This window comes from Macaca mulatta, chromosome 5, assembly GCF_049350105.2.
Source record: "Macaca mulatta isolate MMU2019108-1 chromosome 5, T2T-MMU8v2.0, whole genome shotgun sequence".
NCBI lineage: Eukaryota > Metazoa > Chordata > Mammalia > Primates > Cercopithecidae > Macaca > Macaca mulatta.
Window position 1 is genome coordinate 111,992,364 of NC_133410.1, and position 26,913 is coordinate 112,019,276.

At 38.2% G+C, this 26,913-nt stretch overlaps 1 protein-coding gene across 4 annotated transcripts in view; it reads right to left on the reverse strand.

The window, feature by feature from the left end:
* Positions 1-472: 472 nt before the first annotated feature.
* Positions 473-26,913, reverse strand: part of MANBA (mannosidase beta) — a 135,188-nt gene continuing 108,747 nt past the window's right edge. For all 4 annotated transcript variants that reach the window (XM_028848647.2, XM_078002035.1, XM_001101549.5 and 1 more), the window contains 6 exons: positions 25,205-25,423; positions 18,106-18,270; positions 9,574-9,718; positions 5,727-5,869; positions 4,653-4,910; positions 473-1,718 (listed from right to left, as the gene is read on the reverse strand). In XM_028848647.2, the coding sequence (XP_028704480.2) occupies positions 1,494-1,718; positions 4,653-4,910; positions 5,727-5,869; positions 9,574-9,718; positions 18,106-18,270; positions 25,205-25,423 (1,155 nt within the window). In that variant the 3' untranslated portion in view covers positions 473-1,493. The remainder of the gene's footprint in view (positions 1,719-4,652; positions 4,911-5,726; positions 5,870-9,573; positions 9,719-18,105; positions 18,271-25,204; positions 25,424-26,913) is intronic.

The window sequence follows — 26,913 nt, forward strand, 5'->3', positions numbered from 1 at the left end:
GATCTCAGCTCACTGCAAGCTCCGCCTCCCGGGTTTACGCCGTTCTCCTGCCTCAGCCTCCCGAGTAGCTGGGACTACAGGCGCCCGCCACCTGGCCCGGCTAGTTTTTTTGTATTTTTTAGTAGAGACGGGGTTTCACCGTGTTAGCCAGGATCGTCTCTCGATCTCCTGGCCTCGTGATCCGCCCGTCTCGGCCTCCCAAAGTGCTGGGATTACAGGCTTGAGCCACCGCGCCCGGCCAATAATATCTTAGTTTTAAAGCCAGACACTCCTTGCTGGTCCGTTCTATAACCATTTACATGACTGTGTCCAGAGAAGACCTTTCACATGTCTTAGTTTAGATTCTTCAAACTCGCCCAGTTTACCAAGCAGAATAATAACTACAGCTAAATGGAAATTAGGGCCCAGCACAGTATTGGGCAAAATTGAATATTTATAGAATGGTTAAATAAGCCACAGATGAAATATCAAGTTGTCAATGTAATTTATGTAACTTTTATTTTCATATAATTTCACACGCACAGAAAAATACCCATATACCTTTACCCAAATAGCTACTCATTAACATTTTGCCTCATTTGCTTTATCATCAATGTAATTTTATAAACAGAATAATGTATAATAAGACAATTCCATAGCAATTTATAATTAGCCAATAAAAATAAAATGATTTAAACTCAAGCTAAAAGGAACACCATTTTGCTGCCAGGGCCAACAAGTTTAAATCCAATTCGCAGGCTTTGCATTGGAAAGCATATTGGATTTAGCCAAGTCTAAAGCCCACATGGGTGATGACCAATGTCAGAACCCCTAGAAATTTCCAGTGATCTCAGTGACATTCATTTTCATGTGAGCACACTTTTCAAAGGAAGATCACTCTAACAGCCTTTAAAAAAAGAAGTTGTTGTTAAAGCAATATCTTACAACAAAACCCATAAATGAAAAAGTTGTCCTACCCCAAACAGTAATCAAATAGCAACAATAAACCTCCTAAATTGTCTATCAATATGGCTACCACCACGAAATCTCTGTTGTAGCACTTCAATCGCCATTCCCCCTGAAATAATAACAAAGCACTTCATTTGTGTATTCAGTATTCCCCAAAGCTAACTATGAAAGACCTACATCACCTCAAAACCTTCCGTTTGGTTCCATAGATCCTGCCATGTCACATTCTTGTAACCAGCTGCAGGGCCATCTTGTTATAACTGGTTCAGGTCCTGCTAAAGCTGAAAGGTGAAGGGCTAAAAACACAGTCCTGGCAGAGATTCCAGGACACCCCGGCACAGGCTTGTTTGAGGACATTGCCTGGGTAAACAGCCTCCCCTGAAAGTGTTCAGTGTACAACTCTTCGCAGAGCAATCGCTCAGATGGGTGGCGGCACACAGACATGTCCCTTGGCTTCTCTCCTTGTCTCTGTTCCCTTCCTCTCCAGCCAGTGCTTTAGAAACGCTTTATTCCCATTGTCCACTGAAAATACAACCTAGATTCCTTCAGTAAATATCTGTTAGGGAGGTTACATGAAAAGATTGCTCCAACTCACTCTTGCTGGTGGGCTCCCAAGGGTAAAATAATATAGTTCGTGTCTTCTCAGTCATGAGGAAACCGTTGTCACTAAATCTCCCTGGGATGCTGCCTACATCCAACCAGACAAAGGGAGCGACAGCTGAGGTCTCCAGATCAAAAACAAATATGTCACCTTGCTGAGAGATGATGGCCTGAAAAAGAAAAAAAAATGAATGAAGTGAAGGATGAGGGAAGAGTGACACAGTCTGTATAAGTTCCTGGAAACATTTATGTGGGCCTAATAAGGAGTGCATTGCCCACAACTTTGGTTCTACAACTGCTACAGTGCAGTTTCAAACACATAACAATACATGGAAAATGACTATAGGCTATGGAAAGTTACTATAATATATATGGATATATATATATCCATTTATATATATATATCCATTTATATATATATATACATGGATATTATATATATCCATATATATTATATATATATAATATATAATATATAATATAATATATATTATATACTATAATATATGGAAATTATAATCACAAACCAAGGAAATACATCATCTCCAATCATTAAGGAGAATATTTCACAGGAAGCTCAAAGCTCTACATCTTTTACAGTTTTTCTCAGCGTATCATCAAGAGAGCAACATTTTTACATACAGCCTGGGTGGTTTTAATGACTTTCTAAGGATATATCTGGACCTAGCTACAGAGCCCAACTGTGGAGCTTACATTCGAGTCTTCTGAAAAGATCCAGAAATCTAGAAAGCCCATTGCCAGAAATTTACAAAAGCTCTACCATTAGAGCTTCTCTCTTTTATTGCATTGTTAAGCCACATTATTGTTTTTTTTTACATGTGTGAATTCCACAAAATAGCAGCAAAAAGAGAGAGTGCAATTTAAATCGTGTCAGCTCCATTCCACTTAATTAGTCGAATAGCATATGCCCACAGTGAGGATGCGCTGCTCCCCAGGGGAGGCGGGGCGCGGTTTGCAAGCGTCTCTTAGTGTGAGCACGGAGCTGAGTGCAACCTGGTTTCTTAATGTGTGCATTTGTGATGCAACATCTCAGTCTTACATAATATGTTATGTGTGACATAAAGAATTTCAAAGGGCCTTTTTTTTTTTTTTTTTTTTTTTTTTTGAGACGGAGTCTGGCTCTGTCACCCAGGCTGGAGTGCAGTGGAGCGATCTTGGCTCACGGCAAGCTCTGCCTCCTGGGTTCATGCCATTCTCCTGCCTCAGCTCCAAAGTAGCTGGGACTACCGGAGCCCACCACCACGCCTGGCTAATTTTTTGTATTTTTTTAATAGAGATGGGGTTTCACCGTATTAGCCAGGATGGTCTCGATTTCCTGACCTCGTGATCCGCCCGCCTCGGCCTCCCAAAGTGCTGGGATTACAGGCCTGAGCCACCGCGCCCGGCCCATTTTCACTATATATAATTTAGCCTCACATATTTGTGTAATATGTTATCATTCAGGGTTCTGAGTTATAAACAAGGAAACCTATATTGATAGAAGCAGAAAAGAAGCTTAATAAAGTGCATCGGGTAGCTCTTCAGCCTCAGAGATTCAGGCTTGAATTTAGATGGCAAATTCCCAGATCACACCGCCCAGCTGTTCCAGTGAAGGTCCTAAAGCAGCCACAGGAACAAGGTCCATGTGGCTCATGCTAGCCTGCCCAGGAAGCTGCGAGGGTAGCATCAGCTTCTGCTGGAAGACCAAGGCCGAAAGAGATGCTGGTGCCATGCTCACGCTGGTTATCTTCTTGGGACTGGAAATCTCCTCTCTGTATGTCTGACTGCAGAGCCTGGGGTTCAAGCTTGTACCCTGGCTTCAGGGAGAGGGGGAGAACAAGTTTCTGGCATCTCCCTTGAGAAAAGAAGCCAAGTGCCTAGTCTATATTAACCCCGAAATAAACATTAACAAACATGATTATTACTATCATTTTATCTCTTTAAGAAGGACAAGCCTCACTGAAATCAAAATGAGGTAGAACAAAGAAAGAGCCCTGCTTTTCTCCCACCCCAATTTCCCATCTCAAGGTAATGAAGGCCTAACTCAGGAAAGAAAACAATCTTGTTTTCAAAATCATAAGTTTAGAGACTGCAAATTCATCCAGTACATAATTTTTTTTTCTTTTTTGGAAAAAAAATATGTAAGAGTAAGTCATTTTCTTCGATAACGTGGATTTTATTATGTGACTATAGAAAGAAGGTATGTTTTCAGTTGTTAGGCCTCTTTCAAATGAAAGACAAGAATTAGGTGTTTTTATATGATTATTTCTAAATGAAATGTAGAAAATCCTTCTCTATGAAGTTAAAGTGTAAAACAAATTTTAAATTTTCTAAAAACAGAGAATATAACTTTCTAGAAAGGTATTTCCCGAGTGTCCAGAAGATAGGATAACAAAATTTAAAAACATATATACGTACATATATTTCCAATTGCTATGTGTAGGGGAGAAGGAAGGAAAGGTTTTCAAACTACTAGACAACTTCCAAATTCTCCAGCTGCACAATTTTTATAACACCACATCCTGATCATCCCATTTTTATATCTTGGCAATTATAAAAAGATTTGGTGATTTAGCTACTTTGAAGCAATAAATCAAAGAGACTAGAGTGAATATTAATAGACTCTACTTAAAATTAGACTGCGTCAGCTGGGCTCCAATGCTTCCCAGCTACAGGACCTCGAGCTCATCACTTAACCTCCTAAACTGGCTTCCTCACTTATAAAATGCAGATGATAATGCCTGGAGCTGTGGTGAAAGTCAGAGACTAGGGAGTGAAGCACCTAGAACAGAGCCTGGAACCTAGTAGACATGCAGGCAGTGGTGATGACTCGAGCCTCCTCTCCCACGCTGCACCTGCCCACTAAGGAGGAGTGATGGGACAAATGAGTGGTGGTCACCAGCAACTCTGACAAATCCTGGATTAGAAATAGAAATCATTTGGTGTTTGCTTTTAGTGGGAAGAGGCCAATCTTCCCCCAGGCCTCAGAGAAACCCAGCATCAAGGGGGAGACATGCAAATCTCAGGATGCAAGGAGCTGGCCCAAGAGCAGGAGAGCCCCACAAGGCCACAGTTCCCTGCCCTCCGCCATGACCTGTGCTTACAGTGATCTGCGCCTTGCAGAGCCCCAGAGCCTCCTTCAGTGAGGACAGGAAGTGGTAGTTGGTCGGGCTCAGGAGTTCATGGTCCGCTGAAAGGTAAAAGGAAACCACACAGCTTTCCCGTGTGCAATTCCCACATCTCCTCAGCAATTCAGACACTGGCTCCTCATAGAGGCGGACAGCCTCTCCTCCTTTCATCACCAAATGTTCAGTCACACAGGAGCACACGGGCTCCAGGGAGCTCCACGTATGGACTCTCACCTGGGGAGAAATAAAACAGAATAAAAACAGGCATTCTTGGTTGCTGTGTTTTTAAGGAACAATAGTAGTAATAATTGCTGCAAGTCAGGGTAGCAGAAATGGTTAAGAGACTATGAAACCTGAGTGTTAATCCAAGTCCTGCAAAATGCTAGCTATATGACTTTCTCAGTCTTCATTTCTTCATATGTAGAATGAAAATAACAGCAGTAATGTCACAGACTCTTGTGAGAATTTAAAAAATAATCCATGGAAGGCACAGTACCTGGTGTGTTGTAATTTTTCTGTAAATGTGACCTATTTTCAGTGTTATTAGTGTCCTCTAAACTATAGCCACCTAAGACTTTGAGTTTCTAGCCTTTCTTTTTACTGAAATTTGTTTTTTAAATACAAATTTGCTTTCCACATGCCCATTCTGAATAGCTTTACTGATTTTTCACTGTAACATGCCATTTTTAAGCATTTCTTTTTATAAAGTTTGGACTATTTCCAGCCTCTCATAATTATAAATAACCTTGCATTTGAGGGGCACTTTATAGCATATGTGATTTGCTTTCATCTAGTTATTTTATTTGCTACTCATAGAAACCCCATAAGAAGATAGACTCGTATCATTTTACAGAGGAAGAAATTGAATCACCAAGATGTGAAGGGTTTTGCTTATGGTCACATCATAAATGGCAGGGTTTTAGCCTAAAATATATGTATTCTGACTCTCAATTAATTTCTCTTTTATTTTCCCAAAAGAATGTAACCAAACAACTAAAGAAATCATCTAAAACTCCCCTTCGATCTTAGAAAACAATCCAAGTAACTTACAGTGAGTGTCATCGAATAGTCCGAGTGAAGATCTGACACACCATAGATATAGAACGTGTTTTCATTCTCAAAGCCTACTGGTAACAGTGGAGCAAAGAAATTCTGAGCAAAGTAATGAAGCATTTTCCACTTTCCTCCATACTCTGAAAATAATCAAGAGTGTCAGGAGATGGCAAGGTCAAGTAGTCAGAGAGGCATTGTCCAATGGCCCAGCTGCGTGTGGCTCCTCGGGGTTCTAAGGGAGTGAGCATGTGAGGGAGAGTCAACAGTGGAGGGCACCCATGTTTGTGAAGGGCTCTGAGCCACTCTGGACATTATGTCATGTCACCCCTACAACATCTGGGCAGGCATTAGCAAATCATGCTGTTAGGCGATTTCATCACTGTGAGATCATAGAGTACTTATACAAACCAAGATGGTATAGCCTGTCGCTCCAGGCTACTAACCTGTACAGCATGTTACTGTGCTGAATACTGTAGGTAATTCTAATCATAGAATGGGACAGTGAAAATACAGTACTATAATCTTATGGGACCACCATCATATATGCACTGTGTTGTTGACTGAAATGTTATATGGTACATGACTGTATATAATAACTTATATAATAACTTATAGATTCTAGGTAGCTACTGATTGCTTTAAAGTATAACCATTTCGGGTGATAAGGGATAACAAATACCTCCCCACCTGCAGGCACTCTAAGGAGTGGACTTATTGGCTAATCAGCGGTTAAACGGGGGCTTTGAGGCCCCCAGAGCAGAAGCAGATACAGAAAACTTGTCACAGCTTCTCCCTGATACCCTTTTTCTCTAATAAGTACAAGGAGCTGGTGATCTTCCTCAGGCAGGCCGGATCCTGCCAGGGTTTAGAAAACAGCCAAGCTCTGGTACTTGGGTTTTCCTACTGTGATACTATATATATATATATATAAAATTTTTCTTCTACAGTTAGATACGGTTTGGCTGTGTCCCCACCCAAATCTCATCTTGAACTGTAGCTCCCATAATTCCCATGTGCTGTAGGAGGGACCTGGTGGGAGGTAGTTACCTCCCATGGGGGCAGGTCTTTCCCATGCTGTTCTTGTGATAATGAATAAGTCTCACAAGACCTGATGGTTTTATAACGAAGGCGTTTCCCTGCACAAGTTCTCTCTTACCCCACTGCCATGTAAGAAGTCCCTTTGCTCTTCCTTCGTCTTCTGCCATGATTGTGAGGCCTTCCCAGCCATGTGGAACTGTGAGTTCATTAAACCTCTTTTTCTTTATAAATTACCAGTCTCAGGCATGTCTTTATCAGTAGCATGAGAACAGACTAATACAGGTTCCTAGCTCACAACTACCATAGCCCTTGTTACAGACTCTTGTTATAATGTTGAGGTACGTTAGGACTCAAAAGCAGGCCTCAGAAAACAGAATCTATCTCTCTGATCTTCTCCTTCCCTCCTTTCACCAGCCCAAGGCAGGACTCTAATCTGATTGTGGGTCATAAGACACTCATTCAGAAGGTGTCCTGCCTCATACCCTGGAGGAGGAAATGCTTCACACAGAGGCCAAGAAGCTGAATGGGCAGGCCTTGCTATGTTTCCCCACTCAGTCTAATGGTATTAGATCATACCCGCTTTGTCCAATCACATATCTACATGGTTATCAATCATGGCTGTCCAATGAAGTCTCCCGATAACACCCAAGAGGACAGAGTTCAAAGAACTTCCAGATAGCTGACCACGTGAAGGCTGACAGAAAGAGGAACACGCCTCATCCACATGCCTGGAGGGTGGCACACCCCAGCCTCACAGGGATAAAGTTCCAGCACTCAGGACCCTTCCAAACTTCACCCCATGTATCTCTTCATATGGCTGTTTATTTGTGTCTTTTAAAATATCCTTTGTAATACAGCAGTCAGAATGTTTCCTTGAGTTCTGTGAGCCATTCTAGCAAATTAAACCCAAAGAGGGGGTCATGGGAACCCCAGCTTGAAGCTGGTCAGTCAGAAGTTCTAGAGGCTCAGACTTGTGACTGCTATCTAAAGGGGGAAGGTAGCTTTGTGGAACTGAGTTCTCAACCTATGGAATCTGATACAATCTGTAGGTAGATAGCGTCAGACTTAAATTGGAGGGCACTTGCGTGGTGTCCACTGCAGAAGTGATTGCTTGCTTGGTGTGTGGGGGAAGTTTCCCATACATCTGGTCACAGAAGTCTTCTGTGTGGATTGTTGTCGTGGAGTGAGGGAATTAAAAAAGCACTTTGAGGCCAGGTGTAGTGGCTTACGTCTGTAATCCCAGCACTTTGGGAAGCTGAGGAAGGCAGATCGCTTGAGACCAGGTGTTCAAGACCAGCCTGGGCAACATGGCAAAACCCTGTCTCCAGAAAAAAAATACAAAAATGAGCCAGGCATGGTGATGTGCAGCTATAGACCCAGGTACTCAGGAGCTTGAGGTGAGAGGAAGGCTTGAGCCTGTGGGGTGGAGGCTACAATGAGCCATGATTGCACCACTTCATCAACAGAATGAGACCATCTCAACAAAAAAACAAAACAAAACAAAAAAGCACTTGGAGTTTGAGTGTTTTTTTTTTTTCCCCCCACAGACCTATACTTCCTGAGGAACTCAGGAATAATCTACATGGAATCATTTAAAGGAATATTTACAAAAATTGGGCTCTCCCATTTCTTGAATCAAACTCAGTTTCAGAAGTCCACAACCTCATCTACAGACAGAAAGCAGGATCAGTATCCAAGAGTCTCTGAACAATATCTCTTTGTCTACCTTTCCAGTATCCTAGAAGGATTTTCCCCCCAATTCTACCTCTGATTCTCATTCAATGCTCTCTTATCTGGTTGGTGCTGATAAAGAGTTTGGTCAGAGAAACTGGATTAGAAATCCAATTCTCTGTAAGAGTCACCCATCTGGCAGTAATGAAAACATGTTTGGAATGAATTTCTTTTGATCTGCATTCACAGCCAGTTTAAGAGCCTCACCCCCTGCACTCCAGCCCGGATGACAGAACAAGTCTCCATCTCAAAAAAAAAAAAAGAAAGAAAGAAAGAAAAAAGAAAAAAAAAAACACCTTATCCAGCCTTCCTACTTTGTGACCTTGCCTCATGACCCCAAACTATTCTTTACATTATTAACTGAACTTTGTTTCAAGTCACCTCTAGTGAAGGGCAAAGGCTCATTATTATTCCTTAATTTTTTTTAAATGTACCAGAATAGATAGGATAATTCAAACTGCAGATTCCATCCCAGTCATCTCACCTGTTGCTAGTTGAACTGTTTCAACTGGTCACCTTTCCCATTCGGGATTCTGCCTCTACTATCTTTTCCCCAAGAGCTAAATAGGGCATAATAAAGATGGCCTTAAGAGACATCTTCATTATGTCCTTAAAGAACATCTTTATTTGTCCTTAAAGGTGAATCAGAGAAAGGGAAACTTTAACATAACCAGACGAAACTTCTACCTGACTGAATTCTCCAACACAGAAGAAGGGATGCTTAAGTTCACGCTTCTTTAGCCCCGGAATGTCCTCTTAAATAAATTCAAAATTCTACGCAGTAATAACAAGACACGTGGCTGAGACTTTTGTATAGGAATCTATCCCATGCTTAGCCTGCTGTTGCAACTTTGCACGGCACAGAACTCATAATGAGGTTGACCCTAAGGCTCATGGAAAGGCTACTAAGGTGAGCTGGGTGGAGGTAGTTCCTCGGCGGGCTTTTTAAAGAATGACCTCTTTGGGTCATAGTTCTGCCTGGGCTAATCTGACCCCTCCAGCTCTGTGCTTTCTCAGTCCCTCTCCCCACAGTGTTGCTTTCTCTCACTTACACAAAGAACGCTGAAACACTCACCAAGAGAAGCCCAGGAAGGAGCTTGCCAGATGTCATTCAACTGCCAATACAGCGCCCCCATCGTGTGCCCTTGCTGATCCACTATCTCACTGCGACCGCGGCGGTAGAATTCAGTTTCTGTTTTGACACACTGGGCCTGCATCACCTGATTCAAGAAAACATTCATACACTGGTGTTACTGTTTGATGTAGACTGCCTAGATCTGAGAAAAATACAGGGTTTAGTTTCGTTTTCGGGTTTTTTTGGGGGAGCAATTTGGATAAATTAGGGAATTTAATTGGTATTAGGAATACATTATACTAGATCTGTAAGTAGCCCTTTAGCATGAGAGAAGCTGTTGTCTGTAACAGTGGGTTTGTCTGGTAGGCTTGGTGTATCATTATTGTGACAATGGAAATAGGGTGGTGTAAAAGGTTCTCTGCTAATGATAGTGTAGGCAATAAAGAGAAACAAAAACTACTATTCCAGAGCAAATGCTATATGTAGTTCAAAACTAGATTCTTTTCATTGATACATTTTGCTAATACCTTCATAGATATTTTTTTAAGAAAAACTTTTACTAGAAAAAAATTCTATAAGAAAAATAACATTGTTATTTTGAGTCTGATATTATCCAATCCCTAATTCTTTTTTTCTAGTCAAACAACTGTTTTGATGTCATGATTTTTGATAATGTAAGATTTCTCATGAATGGAATTCCTTCATTGTAGCAGAACAGATGGTAAATTGCAGCAACGAGACAAATGAATTTAGCTCTTGTTTAAGAGACACTAAAGAACTTCACACAGGACCCTTGATTATTGACATCATCACTGAAAAATCAGTCTCTGTTATTGCTGCTGTTACTGACACATATGAATCACATGCTCTTAGCCTGGAGCTGTGCTGAGGAGGGGCGCATGAATGGGCCACTGAGGACCCAGAGACGGTCAGAGCAGCAAAGATTTGTCAGAGAATAAGATGGCCCTAGAGTAGGGCTGGGGTTTTCACAGAGGAAGAAAAAGAATGGTGCATATGGCCACCAAAAGACTAAGCCGAGACACTTTCCCATAAAAGCAAAAAAGCTCAGATAAAGGTAGAACCTTTAGATAGAGGAAGGCTGACCAGTAAGGAAGTCATAGATGAGGTTATGACTTACATGAGTCACAGCCGTCAAATTCCAGAAGGGAAGCAAGAAGAAATTGTGGCCAGTCAATAAATATTTAATAAGAACCTGCAGGATATGTTACATACTGAGAATGGTGGGCACCCCTCCCAGAAAAAAAAAAAAACCAGCCCACCCTATGGGGCTTATCAGCTTTTGTGGGAGACAGGCCTTCATCAAAGAATCACAGAAAGGCATGTCATCATTAAACAGTACCAATGCTAAGTAGGAGAGGTGTGTGATGTTACAAGCTCATATGGTGGGGCAATTGGGCTGAGCTATAGAGTGAGGGTTGGCCCAAAAGAAGAGAAATGGGAAAAAGAGAGAGGGCAGAACCTTCCAGAGAGGACAATATGCCATGGGAGGAGGATGTCAGGTCGGCTAAGAACTGAAGAAAGGCCAAGAGGGCCTGATCTCAGGAAGTCCAAAGCAATGGAAGAGAAGCTGGTGAGAATCACAGGGACCAGACCTTGGAAGGCCGCATGTTGAAGGTGTTGGTGTGCATCCTAAAGGCAAATGGAGGTCACAAAAGGCTTTTAAACTAAAGGGTGACGTGAAGAGATTTACATTTCCAAAAGATAACTGAGACTACTAAAGGAGGAAGGGATTGCAAGGGGGCTGGAGCGGACTTAGGTAGACCATTTAGGCAAGAGATGGTTCTAGCTATGAGCAGACAAAGCAATGTCTTCTCATTCAGGAACCAGACCACTAGGACCACAGCAACAGTAGCTGGAAAAAAATGTTCTAAAGTAAGAATCTCACAAAGCAAGTGCATTGGTGCCACCTCAAAATGACCAAGGTCCCTATAAACATTTGAGTTTTTAGTCTCTAAACTATATCAATTTTCAGCATTATCTGTAAGATATATTTATTTCATATATCCATTCTAACATTAATCTCCTCACTATAACTTATTTTTCCTGGTATAATAGGTAAAATGTATTAGTCCCTTAGAATTTTCAAAATTTGAAAAAATTTTAAATGCAAGTAGGATTCCTAACCCTCACTAGCAGTGAAAAGAAAAGAGCACAAAGCGGTTCTGTCTAGTAGCCTCTCTTACAGGAAATTAGCATGAAAGAACATAACCAAGACTCTTGTGTGCTCCAGGCTCCAGCACAGTGCGGTACACTCCACACACAGATGGTACCATGCTAATAACATGGACCTGAATCTATCCAAACCAGTGGGTACCAGTCAAGGCTAATGAATGACACCTTTGTTCATAAAAATGCAGAAGACTATTGCCCACTAAACTTCTTAAAGGGATGTTGTACAATCCTAGTTCCCTGGAAAATCTCTAGAACTTCCCCTTTAAAAACCATACCTATATTTACACATCCATGCATCCTTTCCTAAAAAGGGCAATCTTTACACATAAAAGGAATAAATGCTTAGTCATTTTCTATATTACTCAGTCCACTGTTAGCAGACAAGTGTATTTCAGTTTTAAAAATATGCCTATTCAGTTGGGCACAATGGCTCATGCCTGTAATCCCAGCACTTTGGGAGGCCAAGGTGGGCGGATCACAAGGTCAGGAAATGGAGACCAGCCTGGCTAACACGGTGAAACTCCGTCTCTACTAAAAATACAAAAAATTAGTCAGACATGATGGCACTTGCCTGTAGTCCCAGCTACTCGGGAGGCTGAGGCAGGAGAATCGCTTGAACACTTGAACTATGTGAGGTAATGCATATGTTAAATAGCTTGAATTAGCCGTTCCATAATGTACACACATATCAGAACATCATGTTGTACACCATAAATATATATTTTTTAATTTATCAATTAAAATAAAGAAATATTAATTTTTTAAAAAAAGAAAATCAATTGACCATAAATGTATATTTGTTTCTGGATTCTCAATTTTATTGAATCAATCTATTAGATATACCTGGTCTTTTGTCATTACCACACTGTCTTGATTACTGTAGATTCGAAGCAAGTTTTAAAATCTTTTTTTCAACAGTATAAGATTTGTCAAATGCTTTTTCTTCATCTATTGAGATGATCATGTGTATTTTTTCTTTCTTTACTAATATGGTTTATTACACTGATTAACTTTCATATGTCAAATCAATCTTACATTCCTGGGATAAATCCCACATAGTTATGGTATACAATCCTTTTTATATGCTGCTGGATTTGGATTGATAGCATTTTATTGAGGATTTTTTTTCTGTCTACATTCATGAATTATGAGTCTACAGGTTGCTTTTCCTGAGATATATTTGTCTGGTTTTGGTATCAAGGTAATGTTGGCTTCACAGAATGAGTTAAGTGTTTCCTCCTCTTATTACTAACTTTTTAGAGAGTTAATGAGGGGTTTCTTTTAATTCTTCTTTAAACATTCTTAGAATTCACTAGTGAAGCCATCTGGTCCTGGATTTTTCTTTTTAGGGGAAGGTTTTTTTGTTTTTTAATTAACTCAATCTTAGTTGTTATAGGGCTATTAAGATTTTCTATTTCTTCTTGATTCAGTTTTCATGGGTTGTTTCTCTAGGAATTCATCCATTTCATCTAAATTATCTGATTTGTTGCCATATAATTGTGTATATATTATCTTATCACCTTATCTATTTCGGTAAGGTGAGTAGTAATATTTCCTCTATCATTCCTAATTTAGTATTTTGAGTGTCCTCTCTTTTTTCTGGGCCAGTCTAGCTAAAGGTTTGTCAATTTTGTTGATCTATCCGAAGAACTAACTTTTGGCTTCATTGGTTTTCTCCAGTGTTCTAATGAGGTCTTTATTTAATGTGCCAAATTTCTGATGCCCACTTCACTTAATTGCTGAAAATTACTGTTAACAATTTAACCAAACACCATTATCACAACTGTGAAGGGACAGAATATTACAGGTTAAAAAGCAGAAACCCTACTCCATTCATTGCCCTGAGTCCTTAGGCAAAATATTTAACTTTTCTGAGCCTGTTTACTCATGTATAAAATGGAAAAGAGTGATATGGGTGTAAGCACTTCATGACCCAGGACCAGGCATTTAGTAGATACCCAAAGAATGCTAAATATTTGCTTGATTTTTAAATTACATGATGCCTATACAAACTCCTATACATAATATACAATGTTAGTGGTCACTCTTTCATTCCCCTCCTTTGCCCACCCTACTCTCATCTTAAATGCTCCGTATGGCCTGGATCTTCCATCATGTCTCAGTGCCACTTGCCAAACAAATAACTATTCTAGGGCAGCAGGTATCATCAAAACCTGGGCCTGCAGCATCACCTACCTTTTGTCCTTAGTTCTTATGATCAAGTTGCTTACAGCATGGGAAGATAAAATGGGCCCTAAAGAAAATGAGTTTCTGAAGGACATCCCCAAGCCATCATTAGATGTTCAATAGATACATGAAGAATAAACAAAAGCACTAGAGAAGGCTGTAAGCTAAGGGCTTGGTAACTAATGTCCTTGGCCTGGCCTATTCTCTTACTGGCCAATAAGAGGCCATGCTGGTAGAGTAAGTTACTTAAAAGTTAGTTTAGATGTGTTCATTTAGATAGCTGGTCCTCAAATTAGAGAGTGAGATCTGTGTAACATAGCTTAAGAGGGTGTGCTCATGTATACGCGCTATTTGGAATACAATATAACAGGGAAAGGGGGATAGTAAAAGGTGAGGCAAGATTATCCTGGAATACTAGGAGAATTAAAGAGGCAAGAGCCCATAGGGATATCTTTGTGACTATAAGATAAAGAGAAGATAGGGAAGGATCTGAACGTGAAGAAATTTACTGGACAGCTTTCTCAGCTAAGACTTTGCTGACAGTTGCAAATATTCCTTAATTAATAAACCATCTAAAAAGTGGCACATAGGCAAGCAGTCTGTTCTTCAGAATAGTATGACAGACTATGAGAAAAAGAACAGGAGTGGGAGTAGGAATATAGAAAATGGAACAGAGAAGTGTTTTATTTCTAATACACAGATTAAAGAGGACTGTTCTAAAATCAAAGTAACAAGAAAAAACCCTAAAACCCTAACATTTTCTGTCTATATTTCAGTCAAGAAAATCTGACACTGAAAACAAAACAAAATAATCATAACTCTGAATTCTTTCATCACAGATGTCATCTAGTAGGTTGGAAAGTGCCACGGTAGACACTCACAAGCCACACGAGGACAAGTCCAATTCTGAGCCAAAGCCTGAGAGGACACCAGTGCTAAATTCTCAGACAAAACCATCATCAACAAAAACTGGCAACAAATAACTCCACCTGTATGCCCAGTTCCTAACTATGGACCTTGAATGCTGATCAGTTCTGAAAAGAAAAATTATTTCTGTCAGTTCTTGGAATATAATTTTGAGGAAAGTAATAAAGTTAGAGTAATAAACAGTCGGAAGGAGAAAATCCAGCATAAAAAACAATAGCAGAAAAGTCTCTTACACACACACACAAATACTAATCAGCCTATTTTATATATCAGAACACTTTAACAGAATATCATCTGTGGAAAACTTCAAAGATAAAGTGCAACACATTTCAAGGGACAGACACCAGCATTGCCTTTAACCTTGTGTTCTGGTAAGTTCGTGAATTACACATCACCCTGGCAAAACTGTCCTAACCCATAAGATTATGATTGAAACATTAAAATTCTCCTAATCATTTCATCACCTTCTAAAAAAGATTACAGTTTTCTGCTTTAGCTTCTATCATGGGGTTTGTGTTTTCCTATAGGAGAAAACTGATGAAGGTGTGAGCATGAGTTTGGATTAAAATTCGTACGTTTTTAGATACTAAGATAGGAAAATTTAACTGTGATTATGTTTTTACAATTTTCCTATCTACTTCAGATCAACTTTTATGATTGGGATTAGGCTTTTACCTCCTCTCTAAGAACTTCAAACACGAATGACAAAAACAGCAGGTAAATAAGCAGTGACTTTAATGGAGTCTTAAGTGTGGTCACAGGTTTATGAACTAAAATAGGTGAATGAAAAAAGTAAAATGAAAACATCATCCAAAATTCAGTTTGGCAGTTTCCTAAAAAGATAAACATAAATTTGTTATATAACTCAGCAATTCCATTAGTATATTTCTACCCTTTGAAAAGGAAATCTATGTCCATATGAAGATTTGTATATGAGTATTCATAACAGCATTATTCATAATAGCCAAAAATTGGAATACAATATAACAAATGTCCATCAACAGATGAATCTGATGAATGGATAAGCAAAATGTGTATATCCATACAACTGAATAGTATTTGGCAAGAAAATGGACATGAACTACATGCTATAACGTGGATGATCTTCAAAAACTTTATGCTAGGTGAAAGAAGCCAGATGCAAAAGATCACGTATTTATAATACAATTTACATGAAATGCTGAGAAAAGTAAAATCTATAGAGACAGAAAATAGATGTATGTTGTCCTGTGGCTGGAGGTGGGAAAGGGGAGTGACTGTAAATGGGTACAAGGGTTCTTTCTAGAATGACAAAAATATTCTAAAATCGGACCATAGTGATGGTTGCACTACTCTATAAATATCACTTAACTGTACTCTTAAGATGTGTGGATTTTATGATATGTCCATCATACCTTGATAGAACTGTTTTTAAAATCCAGCAAGTTGCACGCTGTAACATTCACAAATCTCGATATATGCATACATCCATGTAACTACCACTCAGGTCAAGATAGAAAACAGAAAAGTTCTCTTGTACCCCTTCCTAATCACTGCTCACACCCTCCTCCACAAGAATAGTTAATACTACTTGGCTCTCTATCATCCTGATTGCTCTTTTTTCTAATCTGTACTTTTTTCTATAACATACTTAAATTTCAATATAAAAGAAATCAATACAGTTATGTATCCTTTTATGTCTGGTTTCTTTTACTCAATGTAATACCTGTGAGACCCATCCAAGTTCATGCTGATTATCAGTAGTTTATTCTTTTTTTATTGCCGTGGAGTATTCCACTGTATGAATATACTATAATTTGTTTATAAATTCTCCTGTTAAAGGACATTTAGGTTGTTTCTACTTTGGGGCTATTGTGAATAGTGCTGCAATGAACATTATTTGAGAAATCCATTGGTGGACATATTAACTCATTTTTCTTAGGGGCATAGCTAGGAGCAGAAATGCTGATTCAAACAGGAAGCAAACATTTAGCTTAGGTAGAAACTGCTATAAAATTTTCCAAAGTGGTTAAACACATTAAAACTCCTACTAACAATGTCTAAAATGTCCAGCTGTCTCTCTTCCTCACCGGCAGTTGGTATTGTCAATCTTTTTAATTTTAGCCATTCTGCTGGGTGTGTAGGGGTATCCTGGTATGGCTTTAATTTGCATGTTCTTTATTTAAAACAGGATTGGGTACATTTTCATGTATTTATTGACCCTTTGGATATCTTCTTTGGTGAAGTACCTGTTCAAGACTTTTGTCCATTTTTAAATAGATTGTCAGGCTTTTTCTTATTGCTTTATAGAAAGCAATAAGAATTGCTTTATCCTGGATACAAATCTTTTATCAAATATATGAATTAAAACTACTGGTCCCCAATTTGTGGCTTGCCTTTTCTCGCTCTTAATGGTGTTTTTTATACTTAATGGTGTCCATAATTTCAATGGAGTATAAATTTACCAATATTTTCTTTTCTAGTTAGTGCTTTCTATGTTCTATATAAAAACTCTTACCTATCCCAAAATCATGAAGCTATTCCATGTTTTCTTGAAGCTTTATTGTAGTACCTTTCACATTTGAGTCTTCAGTCACTGATCAAATGAAATTTCTAAAATTTATTATTCATTTATTTTTTAGAGATGGGGTTGTTGATATTTTGTCCACGCTGGTCTCAAACTCCTGGGCTCAATCAATTCTCCCACCTCAGCCTCCCAAGTAGTTGGGACTACAGGTGTGTGCCACCATGCCCAACAATCAAATTAATTTGTATAGGGAATCAAGTTCATTTCTTTTCCCATAAAGGCATCCACATGATACAGCACTGTTTATTGATAAATGATTCTTTTCATACTCAATTGTGGTGGCATCACAGCCATAAATCAGGTGTCTATATTATACAGGGATCTGTTTCTGGACTGTATTGTGTTCCGTTGTTCTATTTTTATCCTTGGGAAATGGCACTGCCTTAATTACTAAACCTTTAGAGCAATCTTGAAGTAGAGAATATTTTCATACACAATTTCTTTCAGAATTTTGTGAACTGTTTTTGTAAGAGGCAAATGCCAAAAATGAACTATTTCATGTCCTATGTGTCATCATATATGTTCTTTGAAGAAAATAAATTCCTTAAGCAGTAGAATGAAAACTTGAATAGTTTTCACCATATATGGCCTACAAAATCTACATAATCTCTTACATTAATTGCAGGAACCTGTTCAACTCTAGAATGAAAACGACTTACCTGAGTAAGGTAGATGGTATCTTTAAATGTGCGTAATGGATCTGTGCTCTCGGGGAGTTTGAAATGAAGTCCAGCCTGATAAAGCATTTGTTTGTTACCACCTTCGTGATGTTGTCGATGAAGTGAAAACTTGCTACTGAAAGACCAGTCCTCTGTAGATGAGACCTTTCGAATAAAGAATAAGAATTAGAAATCTGAAAGTTAGCAGTAAAACTACTCTTCTATAAGTTCCTAACAAATCTGGAAAGTTAGAGCTCGAAAGTTAAAAAAGCTCGAGGTTTGTTCTGTGGCTCCAGTTTCATAAATGTTTTGCCATCCTACTTGTTGTTCAGTGAAGGACTAGCCTTGTGGAAAGTAGAATCACAAAACTAGGGTTTGGTACGTATATCCTCCCTTCCTCCAACTAAGAAAGTTATATTTTGGTGTTTCTCTTAAGATTCTTGTTTTATCAAAACATATTGCTGGTTTTTGAAACATTTACTATATGTATTTTAAAATATCATTTTATCTACTTAGGTAAATATTTTATCTAGTATTCATTTGTCAAAACTTAATAATAGAATGCAGTTGACACTCTGTTAAAACTGTCACAATTCTTAAATAGGAATAAAACACCTATTACACTGTAATAGGAATATTATGAGAGTAAATGCTTTAGCACTTACACTGCTCACTTGTTTCTCAGTGATTAGTAAATGAAACCGATGCATATGTTTAATTTTTATATAGTTGAAGACACAAACCAAATAATGTTACTTCTCTCCCCTAAAAAAATCAATCTTTCATTTTTTAAGCCAGGCCCAAATTATAGGATCTTTATTTTATCCGTTTTATCCTAACATACAGGATCTTTCTTTTATCATCAGCTCAAATTAAAAAACAAAGTAAAAAAACTCACATTTGTTGGAGTATACCTTCTACAATAAAAGAGAAAAAAAGCAATCATTCTGGCTTTTAGGCCTATAATTTAATGCAGTGTTAGTACTTAAGAAAGAAGACAATTGCTGGCTACATCTGAAAACATCCAGAGTTTTAATTCAAGTTACACAGACTTTGAAAAAACATAGTCTGCCCCTCCACCCAAAAACCTGAAAATTTAAAAAGTTTAATCCCTGTTCATAAAGTATGACTTCTCATTCCCAGTAATTAAGCAACACATGGGCCCATTACCGTAAAAGGAAAAGGTTATTCTTCAGGAACTGATTCATACCCAAATGTAAGAAATGTACACTAGCCATATTAAATTTGGAAGATTTTCCTAATTCTAGATGTTTTTCCAAAATGCCACCACCAGAATTAAAGAATGCTAACTACTCCTATTATGTATTTAAAAGAGAGATTCACATTTACAATCATCTCGTACACATTTTAGATGCACATCCCTTATCGATAGTCTTCTTCCTATGCTTCCTCCTCTTAATTTATTTTATTTATGCTTATTATTTTTAATTGACACAATAAGTGTACACATTTATGGGGTACCATGTTATAATCTGATACATGAATACAATGTATAAGGATCAAATCAGGGTAATAAGTAAATTCATCACCTCAAACATTTATCATTTCTTTGTGTTGGGAACTTTCAAAATTCTCTCTTCTAGCTATCCGAAAATACACAATAAATTATTATTAATTATAGTTACCCCAAAGTGCTATAGAACACTAGAACTTAATCTTCCCATCTAGCTATAATTTTCATTGGTTGGTTAATTTGGTTGGTTTAGAGGTTAGTTACTATAATTAACCAACCTCTACTGCCCCTCCCCCACAACCCCTCCCACCCTCTGGTAATCACTATTCCACTCTACTTCTTTGAGCTCAACTTCTTTAGCTTTCACATAGGAATGTCCTTCCTGCTTTTCAAAGTCTGAAATACACCTTTGGGCCATGCAGCCTTCTTATTTGTAATAATTTGGGTCTATCCCATAATCAGTAAACCTGATCTTTAGTCATATGGGAGGCTTTCTACCACTAGAAAGAACTGGAAAGGGCCAGGCAAAGTTCTAATTACTTTAAGAATATTAACTTAAAAATATATATATTAACTTATTTAATACTCATAAAAACCCGGCCAGGTGCAGTGATTCACACCTGTAATCCCAGCACTTTGAGAGGCTAAGGTGGGAGGATCGCTTGAGCCCAGGAGTTCAAGACCAGACTGGACAACATAGTGAGACCCCATCTCTACAAAAATAAAAATAAAAAATTAGCCCTGTGTGGTGGCACATGCCTGTAGTCCCAGCTACTTGGGAGGCTAAAGTGGGATGAGTGCTTGAGCCCACGAGTTTGAGGCTGCAGTGAGCCATGATCACGCCACTGCACTCCAGCCTGTGTGACACAGCTAGACCCTCTCTCAAAACAAAAAACAAAACAAACTCTACGAGTAGGTACAATTATCACCCCATTTTACAGATGTGAAAACCAGGCACAGAAAGGTTGAATAACTTGTTCACTATTCAAATCTAATGCAATCTAGCTCCAGTCCCTAGTTCATTAAACCCAGAAGGATCTGAAGAAAATGAAACTTTCATACAAATAATATGATTAAAATGGACTATACTAAAGGTAATAATAGTTTACATTTCATGGGCTCTCACTGTGTCAGGTACAGTGCTAAGTGCTTCAATGTATTAGTTAACGTAATCTTTACTCATGAACACACACACATGTGCATATCTACACGCACACACACACACATACATGAGGTATTTACTACTATTAACCCCAATTTGCAGATGAAGAAACTGAAATTCAGAAAGATTACATAATCTGTCCAAGATAATACAGATAATGAGTGGCAGCTGTCATATTCAATCCAGTTCTGTTTATCCCAAAGCCCAAACTTTTAATCACCATGCAATATTGATAACCACATGTTGAAAATATATTTTATGAAAAATCAATGTATCCCAAATTAAAGAGATATGTTTTAATCAATTTGTTGAATACATGAAAAAGCTTCTAAATAAAAGAGCCAAAGTTTTATTTAGTTGTTCTATTGCTTTCTTTTATTTTCCCAGTCACCTATTCAAATTCCCAACTAAGCAGTGTAGCTTAAAAAGAGATGAGTAAATCGAGATAACAAACGATTCATAATGAGCAGCACTTATCCTCAACTTTCTCTATTTTAAAATATAGTGTTTATTATCTCTGAACATCATCAGGCATTTCACAAAAACATGGGATAAAAATAATTCCATTATTTGAAGGAGGCCAGTAGAAATTATTACAGATTTAAGGAAAAGGTTTAGCAATTTCTAACACTAATCTTTCTAAAGTGTGGTGAAAAGAAAATCTATCAGCTCTGGAGACAGAGAGTAAGTCTGAACCCAGCTGCTTATTTCTGAGAGTGGGAAGGAAGGAATGAAGGAAGCAAGAATATTTACTGAATTATTGCTTGTGTACCAGGTACTCATTCTTTTATTAGACAATAATCGACCCACTCCCCTTTGACTGAGGCCCAAGAGGAAATCAAAGCACTGCAGGGTAGGAGTTCTATCTGCGTCCTCTTACAGTAATTTGATTTCCTCCTGCATCTCAAAGTGGAGTGGGCAGCTTATTGTCGAATTAAAGAATGAGTACGTGGTACACAGCAATTATTCAGTAAATATTCTTGCTTCCTTCATTCCTTCCTTCCCACTCTCAACACTTGTTCCTGCCTGCGTCAGGATACTGAACTTCATCCTCCTTCACTCTGAAACAATAGTATTCCCAAAAGATTAGCCCCACAATTTGGGAACAATTAAAAAGGGGGGTATGGAATTTCACAATGTATATATGTTTCAAAACATCGTGTAGTACACAATAGATACATACAATTTTTTGTTAATTTTTAAATTTTAAAAAACCAAGGGTAGAGCTAAGGTTATAACATCATTAAAGTTAAAGTACAGTATAACTTCAATGTGAATAAGCAAATATAGTTGTGTTCAGTTGGTGAAATTGAAAAAGATTTTGAAATTGTCTTAAAAGACTTTTTTTGTGTGTGGTTACTTTACACAACTGATGCAGGGACAGCAAAACCACACAATCATTTCAATAGATGAAGAAAAAGCACTTGAAAAAATGCAACATTCTTTCACGATATAAGCACTCAGCTAACTAGAAATAAAAGGGAACTTCCTTGACCTTATAAAGGGCATCTACTAAAAACCTATTGTCAATATCACACTAAATGGTAAAAGACTGAAATGTCCCCCCTAAGAAAAAGAACAACTCAAGGATATCTTGTCTTCCCACCCATTTTCTACATTGTATAAAAAGTTCTAGCCAGGGAAATTAAGTAAGAAAATCAAATAAAAGGCTTCCAGATTGGAAAGGAAGAAGTAATATTATTAATACCTCTATTTATAGATGACATGATCTTATATATAGAAAATGCTAAAGAATATCCTCCAAAATATTATTAGAGCTATTAAATGAGATCGTCCACGTTGTAGCATTCAAGCTCAATATACAAAAATCATTTGTATTTTTATACATTAGCAATGAACAATCTAAAAATGAAATTAAGAAAATAATTTTATTTACAATAGCATCAAGAAGAATAAAACACTTAGGAATAAGTAAGCCAAAGAATTGTGAGACTGGTACACTGAAAACTACATTGTTGAAAGAAATTAAAGACGACATCCCATGTTCATGTGTCAGAAGATTTAATATTACTAGATGGCAACACTCACAAACTGATCAACAGATTCAACATAATCCCTATCAAAATCCCAGCTAACTTCTCTGCAGAAATTAGCAAATAGATTCCAAGACTCATTTGGAAATGCAAGGCACCCAGGATAGTAAAAAAAAAAAATTGAAAGAAGAACAAAATTGATGGACTCACACTTCCTAATGTCAAAACTTACTACAAAGCTATAGCAATCAAGACAGTGCATAGTGACATGAAATATGCCACTTGAACAGAATTGAGAATTCAGAAATAAACCCTAACTTTTACAGTTAATTGATTTTCAGGGCCAAAAGAATTTAATGGGGGAAAGGAATAGTGTTTTCAATATATGCTATTGAAACAACTGGCTATCCACATGCAAAAGAATGAACCTGAACTCCTACCTCCCACCACACATAAAAAATAACTCAAAATGACCATAGACTTGAATGCAAGAGCTAAAACTATAAAATTCTTAGAAGACAACACAGAAATAAACCTTTGCCATTTGGGGCGAGGCAATGATTTCTTAGATGCAACACCAAAAAGAAGAGATTGGTAAGTAAAACGTCATCAAAATTTATATTTTTTGTGCTGTAAGTGATACCATGAAAGTGAATAAAGTGACAACCCACACACTGGGAGAAAATATTTGCAAATCAAATACCTGATAAAATCTTATAGCCAGAAAATATTTTTAAAAATTTCATAACTCAATAAAATAAAGACAAATAATTTTAAAATGACCAGGCCGTGCATAGTGGCTCACGCCTATAAGCCCAGCACTTTGGGAGGCCAAGGTAGGCAATCACTTGAGCTCAGGAGTTCCAGACCAGCCTGGATGATTTGGTGAAACCCCATCTCTACAAAATTAGCTTGGTGTGTTGGTACATGCTTGTAGTCCCAGCTTCTTGGGGGGACTGAGGCAGGAGGATTGCTTCAGCCTGAGAGGTCAAATCTGCAGTGAGTCATGACCACTCCACTGCACACCAGCCTGGGCAACAAAGCAAGACCCTGTCTCGATTAAAAAAAAAAAAATGGCTAAAGGATTTGAATAGACATTTCTCAAAGGAAGACATACAAATGGCCAGGAAGCACATGAAGAAAATGCTCAAAATGATTAGTCATCAATGATATGCAAATTTCCTGTAAATGTAAATTCCCAGGGAAATGTGAAGAAAAAAAGAAAATAGCAAGTGTTGGCAAGGATATGGAGAAATTGGAATCCTAATACCTTGCTGATAGAAATGCAAAATGGTGCAATCGCTACAGAAAACAATTTGACAGTTCCTTAGAATATTAAAGATAGAGCTACCATATGACCCAGCAATTCCGCTCCTAGATATACATTCAGTAGAACTGAAAATATATATTCACAAAACATGTACACAAATGTTCCCAGCAGTATTATTCATAATACCCAAACAGAGGAAATAACACAAATGTCTATCAACTGATAAATAGATAAACAAAACATAGTATATCCATGCAACAGAATGTTATTCAGCAATAAAAAAAAGGAACATACTAATACATGGTCAACATGGATGAACCCTGAAAACACACCTAGTCAAAGAATCAGTCTCAAAAGACTACATATTATATTATTCCAATTAATGAAATATAAAGAGTAAGGAAAACTATAGACACAGAAATTAGATTGGTAGTGTCTAAGACTGGGGAGGAGGGATAGGGAAAAATAGGGAGTGGCTGCTAATGGGTTCAGGGTTTCTTTTGAGTGATAAAAAATGTCCTAAAATTAGATTGTGGTGCTGGCTGCACATCTCTGTGAATATACTGAAGACTATTAAATTGTACACATTAAATGGGTGCATTGTATGGCAAGTGAATTATATCTCAATAAAGCTATTTTAAGAAGAATACACACAATGCTGAAACTGAATCTTTAGGAACAGAGAGAGTGAAAATCCATACAGAAAATAAAACACACCAACACCATGAAAACAAGGGAGGAAGAGGAGTTGAGGGAGGAAAAATGGAATAGGAGGAGAAAGAGGAGAGAAAAGGTAAGATGATAACATTAGACTAAGGTTTATTTATCACATTTACCCTCTTCCTGTAGTGAAATATCCAGTTCTGAATATCTGTAAATGGTAAAACAGTTGCAGGATATGATTTACAAGTAAGACTTATTGTAGCAAGTAAGAGTTATTTCCATGTGTGATAATAAGTCAGGCTTAAGCAACCACTGGGCCCCATTTAGTGCTTTCAGTGCTCCTGAAGGAACACAGTAAAAGCAATATAGAAAAGTAATCCCCAAAGGTTTAAAAAATTTATTTTCCTCCATCTTCTTCTCAAACTTTCATTTAAATAAGATGTAGGTTTCAAATGATTTTCTGAACCAGTGGTCAGAAAAAACACATGCCCACACTGTATCATTTTGAAACATTAGAAAATCAAAAGATGACTTACCTTTTCTAATGTACTGAAGGATGGCCAGGACTGATATCCATATTCAGATGCAAATCGAGCTCTTGGGAAAACTTTCCAGTTCCAGCAATCACTGATATAGTCATAAAAATGTACATCACCAAAATAATTGCTATTAGGGTTTTGAGAGACCCAGCCTTCTGCAACAGTTTCAGCCCCATTTGTAGGACTGGACGTAATGAAAGGATGACTCTTGTCTCCCTAAGTTCAGAAATAAAATGAATTCAAGGATAATATATTCATCCTGTAAAGTATGAATCATTTACTTCTTTAAAAACACTAACAAGTCCCAGAAATGCCAAGTAGCTGATCGAAAATTAATAGGACCACTTACCTTCCTCCCCATTCAACAACCACCAGCACCTCTCTGCTCTTCACCAATCCTTTATACCTTTTCATAAATAACACTTAGCTCATCCCTCACAGCAGCTGTTCTTAATTTTTTCAATCATGTTTTGCCTCCACTCTCATCCATCATGGGTGGTGTACAGTCTAGTCCAGAGTTTCTCAACTTTGGCCCTATTGACATTTTGAGCTGGATACGTTTTTGTAGAGGTTGGCTGGGGGTGGGGATGTCTTATGCATAGTGGGATATTTAGTAGCATCCCTGGCCTCTACCCAATAGATGTCAGTAGCTCTCCCCCAACCTTGAAAAATGTCTACAGGCACTGCCAAATGTTCCACGGGGGCAAAATCACCACCACTTGAGAACCAAAGGTCTAGCAGGTAAGAACAGAAGCTACTGAGTCAGATGGACGCGAACCTGACTTTAAATCTCAAATCTGAACCTTATTATTTTTGGACAGGTCTAAGCCTCGGTAGGTTTATCTGCAAAATGAGTATAATAATAGTACCTCCTTTAGAGGTATTATAAATAGTAAGTAACTCATATGTGAAAGTGATGGCTAGGTGTCAACCAATTCATGTTCTCGTTTCGATAATATAAAGCCATCCCTAGGAAGTGGCTTCCTAGCCCATATGGGGCCAAGTGCCTCATTCTCATCCTCTTCCCCCATTTGCAGGTGAGGGTGCAAGAGATGGTGCAGCTGGAATAAAGTGTCTCCATCTCTGAAAGAGGAGTTGCCTGTCAATCAGGAGCAGCCCTTTCATAGTGTCAGTGAGCAAGAAATAAACTTTTATTATGTAAACCACTGAACTACTGTGGCTTACCTGTTACGTCTAGCATGTAAGTGCTTAACAGAGTGCCTAGCACACTGTGAGAACTCAAAATATAGTTATTATCATCAGTAGATGAGACCACTTCCTATTTCACTGAGAAGATTTCATTCACTTAGCAAGTATTCGTCAAATCTATTGTGTCTCTGGCATTTTTTCGCACTGCAGAGGGAGGGAGGGAGGGGGAGAGAAAGCGAGAGGGGGGAGAGAGGGAGAGAGAGAGAGAGAGAGAGAGAGAGAGAGAGAATCTACGACTCTGTCAAGTACTTATACATCAAATCTCTTTTGAGTATTTCCTATGAGCCAGGCATGCAGTTCTTTCTATGTGCTGGAGGTTCAGCAGACAGCCATGGTGATCCTCTTGGAAGAGTGGATGGCAATCTAGTGCTGAAACCAGGTACTGAACAAGTAATTATAAGTGTGATGAGTGTTTTGAAGGAAAAGTGCAAGGCTCTTTGGGAATGTAAAACATATTGAAGAAGGCCAGTAAGACTTTCCTGAGAGATAGACTTTCA